The following is a 7,900-nucleotide window of genomic DNA, read 5'->3' on the forward strand; positions in this document are numbered from 1 at the left end:
CAAAATGGCCTCATTCTACTTCTCCTTTTTTCTTGTGATAAACACAGGGCTTGAGCCAGGCAACCTGGGTTTGAACTGAAGACCCCCTCTAATTACTAGATGTAGGGGACCAGTTTGTTTAAGTCTGGCAAATGTGACTCAGCTCTGTATGGAAAACCTACAGAAGTAAAGTAGTGGGCAGGAGCCAGACCTTCAAACCAAGTTTCCCCATGAGAATCAGGCCTAGAAAAATGCATACAGATTGTTATGGCTTGCTGTTGCTAAAACTCCATCACCCTGGTCTGAAACAACAAAAGTGTATTGTCTATCTTCAAGGTAATTTCCAAAGCCTATATGAGCTTTCCCAAGGACAGAGCTAATCAGCTCATCGCCATTCCCCTCTGCATGTTATTTTCATTTCCTTGATTGTACCTAAAATGTAGACAATAATATTCTATGTAATAGATAATAAATCTTTCTATGATGTAAGACCCCAGGAAAACAATAAAAGCCTGTCTAGACAAGGGTCAAGGCACTCTCCCCTTGAGTAGTCGTGCCATTCCCTTTTTCTCCACAGGATTGTCATTGCCTGTGCATTCATTCTCATCATCAGCCACAACAGGCAGACTCTGATGGCCGGAGTCCACCACAACTAGACAGGTAGGCTTGCCTCAGTTTTCTCATCTGTGGAATGGAGAATGCTAATGACTTAACAGAGAAGGGCCTGGAAGAGGGGCAAGCTCAGTCAGCCTTAGCTGTGGCCATTAGTGTGTGGCTCACATGCATTCAGAGTGTGGTGTGGGACAGGTACAGGGCACAGGCTATGGAAACAACAGTTGAGGCAATGAAGATATAGGAGGCCATGTCTGAGCACTGTGGGTTCACTTTATTTCACCAGTAGCACCTGATTGCTTCTTTTACTCTGTGAAGGACAGAAGAGCTTCAACAGCACTGCAAACAGGCCCAGGACAGTACCCACCAGCAACATCAGTTTCAGCCCCTGGAAGATGGAGTCCTTCCCTTTCCAGACCTCCTTCGCCTCCTGCTGTTGTCTAGCTTCCTCTCTCTGCAGAATCTCCAGTGTATCCAAATTGGGCTTGGGGTTGAACCGTGCCATGAACTCCTGCTGCACGAAGCAGCTGTAAATGGCTGGCTGGAAGACCTGCAGTCTTCTGCCACCACTGGAGGGGTCCAGGACAGTGCTCACATCCTGGCCAGAGAGCTGGCCCTGCCAGGTCAGGTGTGTGCTGTTGGATTCCCAGATGATGGGCCTGCAAAGGAGGGCAAGGTCATCTGTAGTACCCTTAAAGAAAAGGAACAAATGTCTGAAGGAGATGGAGAGAGCAGCATCCTCCTCCCTGGGCAACAGCGAACAGCACTCCCTCTGAGGAACACTATACAGCAGTGAGCAAGGGAGGTCTGGAAATGGAAGCTGAGAGAAGTGGAGGCCTTTGGCCAGGTACCTAATTCAATATATACTATGGCTCCAAAAACTCCCATCTGTCCTGCCCTACCCTGCCCTGTTGTTCTAAGCCACCCAGTTTGTGATACTTTATAATGGCAGCCCTAGCAAACTAATACAACCCCTATTCTACTGACAGGGAAACTGAGTCCTAGAGAAACACCACAGCTGAAAACAGCAGAGCTAGAATTGGAACCCAGGCCTGGCTGAAGCCAGAGCCTGAGATCTCTCCACTCAGACAAACCTCACACAAACCTCACAAAAAGTGCCACTCCACTCAGCTTCCTAGACACATGGGACATTCTTGAAGCCTTGGTAACTTCTCTTTCCTCTTCCCTCAAGTTCCCAGTGACTGGCACTTGGGAACTCCTTGTCTAGCAAATGACAAGTAGGTGTCCTCCTCCTTGGGAGGAGGAATCCATAGTGCACTTTCCTGTACTTCTGAACTGTGGTATTTTTTAGGGAGTGAGTGTTATTTTTATTCTTAAAAGGGGAGAAAGGAGGAAATGAGACAAAATAATACGAGAATGAGAAAAAGAGAGGAATAAGAATCACAGCTCATGTAAACAAGGAAAAGGAAACCAGAGAGAGTTGGTGAGGCCAGATCCCACAGAACCTATAGCCATAAAGGCCTCGAGAAGTTGCAACGGCTCTCCCTTTGCAAGGGGGACAGTCTCCTGCTGAAGTGCATGGGGGAAAAGGGCAAGGGGACTCCATGCTGTATGTGAGATTAAGGGTCTGCACTGCCACCTCCCACCATGAGTCTCCTTGGTCAAGGACTGCATTCCTCCAAGCTACAGTTTCCCCATCTATAGATGGACTTCCTTGGTGTCCACAGCTCCTGGGACCAGGGAGAAGGGATGGGAGAGGATGAAGCTTAGAGAGAGAGTTTGCCCAGGGCTGGCCTCCAATGAAACAGTGAGTGATTCTAGTTCTTATTACTGGGGTACAGGAGGCCAATGGTGAGACTCCCCAGGGGCTCCAGACAGGTAGAATATGAGTGTGACCTGCAGGAGGCAGGCCCTAGAGGGCATGCCTTAGGCACCATCCTCTCCTCTAGAGCCCACTGACCCTCCCAGGTGATTCAGAGGCCTCAAAGCCCCACAGATCCTCCACTGGCTTGGGCTTCTCCCATCTGACCACTCTGGGTTGCCTCCCTCTGAGCTGGTGGCTTCCTGAGGGCAGGAAGTCTGATGACCACCATGTCCACAGCATCGCTTAGCACACGGACAGTCAGCTGAGCCCTCCCTGAGTATTTGCTGTCCTTGTTCTACCTGGTAAAGCAACAGTGTGTGGGCACCTCTTGCCAAAGGAGCCAGTGCAAAGAGACTGTGGGGCTGACCCACATAGAACCCCTTTTTCCCTGCACAAGTTAACCATGAAGGCTCCCAAACTGAGAGAGCTTGGCTAGGGACCAAGGACAGGGCCAGTGCACGCTTCTATCACCTGTAGATGGACCCAAAAGGGCAGGTGAGCCATGCAGATCCTGACTCTTCACTGAGCTCGAAGTTGTCAAAAAAAACATTCTCTACATCTGATGTTTTACATTGGACATAGCAGGCTTCTATTTGCATCTCAGGCCGTATGCGGTTGGACCACAGAATAGCATTTCCCAGGTAGAGCTGGCAGGGCGTAGGTTTCTCCAGGGGCTCATGGATGTAGCAGTACCCTAGGCGTTTGCGTTCACCCGGCTTCCCACAGCGGTTACAGTCCTGCCAGGGCTCCCACTGGGTGAAGATAAGCTCCTTTTGGCCAAGACTCAGTGTCTCATTCTGCAAGGGTACTTGGCCCAGACCTCTGTGCGTAATGTGCAGGGTGCTCACGTCCTGAAAGTCAATCTCGTACTGTACCACTTTGATGCCTTTCTTGTCAATACAGTTGTACAAGCCCGTCTGTGATGGCAATGGGCTTCTAATGAGAATGCCACCTTCAGGCATTGTTTCTATGTTTGAAGCACTGAGGATGGGGCTGGACCAATTGGTCCCATCTTGAAAGAAGTAGTACCACTGTGCCCCAGGGGAGCTGCAGTGCAGAAAGATATCATTGTTGGAAAGCAGGGCCCTCTGGCATTGTTTGCCATGGGGACAGCTGATGGAAACATAGGACCCCAGCAGAGAGACCGTGAAGCTGAGCAGCAGCCACAGGGTAGACAGCATGGTGGACTGGAACTGTGGCAGTGGGCTGAGTACCACCCTGGACATTGTGAGGTCACCCATGACACTCATGCCACAGCCCTGGGCAGCAGAATGAACTGGAGTACACCCCATGGGTATATAAGGTCATTATCCCCATTTGTCTTGTGACAAGTTAACAACCCTATTTAATTTCTCTTGCAAGCCCTCTACTTTGCTGGGGTAGGAGGAAACTTAATTTGCCCATTCAGGACTTCCCTACCACCCCCATGTTTTGGCATTAAAGCATAACATGTAAACATTCAACACACTTTTCCTGAACACCTACTCTGTTCTGGGTACATGTCTTAGTACTGGGGATAAAGAGGTGAATAAATCCTCTGGTTACCATTCTGACCTCCTATCCCTCCCATTAACTCCTCCAGCCATGCTGACCTTCTTCCTGACCCCTAAATACAAAGCAAAGTGCTCCCGTCTCAGGACTTTTGCACATGCTGGTCTCTGGTTCTTCCCACACATAATCTGCATAACTCAATTAATTTTTAAACAATAAATATTTTTCTGCCCTGGCTGGTGAGGCTCAGTGGATTGATTGCTGGCCTCAGAAACAAAGGGTTACCAGTTCAATTCCCATCAGGGCACATGCCTGGGTTGTGGGCCAACTCCCCAGTAGGCGGTGTGCAAGAGACAACCACACACTGATGTTTCTCTCCCTCTCTTTTTCCTTCCCTTCCCTTCTTTAAAATAAATAAATATAATCTTTAAAAATAAAAGAAATCAGTATTTTCATCATTCCCCCCTTCCTAAACCCTTTCCTAATTCCTTAGTCCTGAAAAAGTAATTGCTATGCAGGCTTGATCTGCCTTTATCACTCATTTCACAAATGTTTCCTGAACACCTACCATGTGCTGGCCATTATTCTAATCAGTGAACAGGCTATACAAAGTCTCTGCCTTCTTTGAGCTTCCCTTCTAGTGGAAGAGATAGATAAAAATTAAACATATAATACATATTGTCAGATGAAGTAGATTCTCATTGTTCACAGTAGTTATTTTTTTTAGAAAATGAAGACTTTATTTTTTTTTTAAGTCACTGAACTAGCAAATACTGAAACACTGCTCCCAGGAGAAATACAGGGTTAGTGTCTTACAAGCCCTTGGTCATAAGCTTTTTGTCAACTGACCAATACATAGCCTTGCTTTAGGTGTATTTCTGTTTAAAGACACTTCAATATATATTGTTGATCATTAACATTGAACTTGTAGCCAACAGCTATAACTCTATCCTGAATAAAGCTTATCTAACACATGTATTTTCTCTATGTGGCAAATCAGACTTCTTGCACTTAGGAACACTAGGCAGTAATTTGTTTGGGAGCTCTTTTATACAGCAAAATCATCTCCAAAAGCAAAACATGCAAAATAAAGTGGCAGAAGAATACTGTAAAAAGGACACTTAATAGTATGAAAGCTGAAACAAGAAGGCAGAATGTCACCTCATTCAACCTCAGCTAGGAATGTGCATTGTTAGCTGACTCAATTATTTCATCATTCTGTGCTTGTCTGTAAATGACTATAAAAGCACTGTGGGTATTGATTTTGGGGTTACAAATACATCTTAGTGAGTAAGTGAATTCACAATAATTTCTAAAGAGAAAAATAGACCAGGGAGTTGGGGATAGAAAGGGAAAGGTTGTGTGTGGTTGTGAGCTAACTTAGAGAAGGTGTGATCATCCTGATGTCCCATCTCAGCATGGTTCTGAGAAGGTGAAGCTTCATAAACACCTGAATAAATTGAGATAAAGAGCAACATCAAAATTTGAAGGAAGAATAGTTCTAGGAGAGGGCTAGACCCTGAAATGGCTGTCTGCTTAAAGGGTGTGGAGTCAGAGAAACTGAGTAGCCAAAGGAAGAGTGATGGTGGGTGAGGTCAGAGTTTGAGTCTTTGCTAAGAAATCCTGCCTTCCTCTTTCCCTGGCTCCTCAAGGCTGAGGGCTCTCTTAGCTATGCCCTTGCCCCATGTGGGGAACTCTACAGGCTATATGTGGCATAAGCTGTATGCTTACATTCTGAAACTGTTGCCTCTATGGTATCTTGCTGCTAACCCCACCCAAGGAGCGGCACTTCCCCTATGCTCTCACATTCTCTGTGCCCTCAGAACTATAAAACCATCTAGATTTTTTTTATCTGCTTCCCAGGACCTTATAAAGCCCCTCTATCTAAGCCACATTAACATCTAGACCTAGACCTCTATTACTTCCCCTCCATCTCCCTACCTCTCTGCCTTTCTCCTCAGCCCAGGGAATCTTTTCCCTGGTGATCAGGTAATCTGGTAAACAGTAATCAGGTCTATGAGTAGTGACTGTGAGAAAGTTCACTTTCAACTTTCATTTTATCTAGGTGAGAAGTCACAAACTGGATGAAAAAAATGTCTTAATGGGCTTCTTCGGGTGTTTTGAGGATATTTAAATTAGTGAGCAACATGTAAAATCCAAGAGATTTTATACAATAATCCAGATTCCCTGTTATTCTGTAAGTAATATAGGTGATATTTCTGCTTACTGTTATAATTGAGTAGTTTACATCAGATTAACCCTCTTGATAAGAACAACTGTAGACTTATTATTTATATGTCTAAGAGATGACAAGATTAAGATTTTGAATCTAGAATATTAAAGTTCGGACATCCACCAAGATGGAGGTATAGGTGGATATGCCGTGCCTTCTCACACAACCAAGTTTAGAGACAACTAAATATTAGCAACAGAAAACACAGCCAGAACACAGAAAATTGAACTTTTCGGAAGTCTGTTAAAAACAAATTCTTCAGCCAGACCGGTAAGGGGCGAAACCAGCAGCTCGTGGGGCGGGGTTGCAGAGGAAAACTCGGTCAGACGGACTCAGGCATGCGAAATCCAGGTGCAGGGTTGGACTGCAGGGGAAACAGCGAGGGAACATGGCTGCGGGTTGACTGTGGTCGCGCATTTCTGCGCAGATGGACGATTGGACCAGAACCCAGCGGGTCCCCACAACCAGCGGCAGGGAGGGCGCCGCCATTTCCCTGCTCTGACCCCACCTCCACATACAGCGTCATAACCCAGCGACTCTCAGTGGCCCGGCCCAGGTGAACCACCAAAGGCGCTGCTCCTCACCCAGTGGTGCTAAACAGCAGAGGGGATCGCCATTTCCCCGCTCTCACCACGCCCCCACATACAGCTTCACAACCCAGTGACCTGGGAGTCCAAGGCGCAGCTCCTCATACTTAAAGGGCATGAACAGACCAAAAATGGCTCAAGAAGATCTCAAAGCCCCAGAGCCGATAAATCTAAGCGATGAAGAAATAGCAAAACTCTCAGACGCACAGTTTAAAACACTGGTCATCAGGATCCTCACAGAACTGGTTGATTATAGCCACAAATTAGACAAATATATAAAGACGAAACTAATTGAAATGAATGGAATTGCACAGGACACCAATAGCAATGAAAAGGAAACTGGGACTCAAATCAATGGAGTGGACCAGAAGAAAGCAAATAATGGCCAAACAGAAAAGAGTCAAGAAGCAAGAATTCAAAGAAATGAGGAGAGTCTTAGGAACCTCCAGGACATCTTTAAACGCTCCAACATCCGAATTATAGGGGTACCAGAAGGGGGAAAGGCACAGCCACCAGTGGAACACTTATTTGAACAAATAATAAAGGAGAATTTCCCCAATCTGGCAAAGGAAATAGACTTCCAGGAAATCCGGGAAGCTCAGAGAGTCCCAAAGAAGTTGGACCCAAGAAGGAACACACCAAGGCACATCATAATTACATTAGCCAAGATTAAAATGAAGGGGAGAATCCTAGAAGCAGCTACAGATAAGGGGACAGTCACCTACAAAGGAGTCCCCATCAGACTGTCAGCAGACTGAAGCAGAGGAGTTCATCATCACCAAGACCTTCTTATATGAAATGTTAAAGGGACTTATCTAAGAAAAAGAAGTTAAAGGAACATGAACAGTGAAAGGACAGCAAACTCACAGTTATTAACAACCACACCTAAAACAAAAGCAAACTAAAAGGACAGCTAGATCAGGAGTGGAAACATAGAAATGAAGATCTCAAGGAGGGTTAGCAACAGGGGAGTGGGAGGAGGAGAAGTGGGGAGAAGGTACAGAAAATAAGTAGCATAGACAGTAGATAGAAAAAAGATGGGGGGGCAAGAATAGCATGGGAAATATATAATCTAAAGGACTTGAGACACATGGTCATAAACTAAAGGGGGGGTAATGGTGGGGACGGGGGGGCAGGGTGGAAGGGAATGAAGGGTGGAATGGAACAACTGTA

At 46.0% G+C, this 7,900-nt stretch overlaps 1 protein-coding gene across 1 annotated transcript; it reads right to left on the minus strand.

The window, feature by feature from the left end:
- Positions 1-527: 527 nt before the first annotated feature.
- Positions 528-4,231, minus strand: FAM187B (family with sequence similarity 187 member B). The gene is made up of 2 exons (XM_037129519.2): positions 2,888-4,231; positions 528-1,250 (listed from the first exon to the last, which is right to left on the minus strand). The coding sequence occupies exons 1-2, from the start codon at positions 3,706-3,708 to the stop codon at positions 866-868; spliced, it is 1,206 nt and encodes a 401-aa protein (XP_036985414.2). The 5' UTR covers positions 3,709-4,231; the 3' UTR covers positions 528-865.
- Positions 4,232-7,900: the final 3,669 nt, after the last annotated feature.

Source organism: Artibeus jamaicensis, unplaced genomic scaffold (assembly GCF_021234435.1).
Source record: "Artibeus jamaicensis isolate MK-2021 breed Jamaican fruit bat unplaced genomic scaffold, CSHL_Jam_final contig_470, whole genome shotgun sequence".
Lineage (NCBI taxonomy): Eukaryota > Metazoa > Chordata > Mammalia > Chiroptera > Phyllostomidae > Artibeus > Artibeus jamaicensis.

Bases quoted from the DNA above. Each gene is read 5' to 3' on its own strand.
- FAM187B (XM_037129519.2), bottom strand. From the start codon at position 3,708: ATGGGGTGTACTCCAGTTCATTCTGCTGCCCAGGGCTGTGGCATGAGT. The intron at 1,251-2,887 runs GTGATAGAAGCG...CCTCCTTTGCAG, and splicing joins CCTTTTGGGTCCATCTACAG to GCCCATCATCTGGGAATCCA.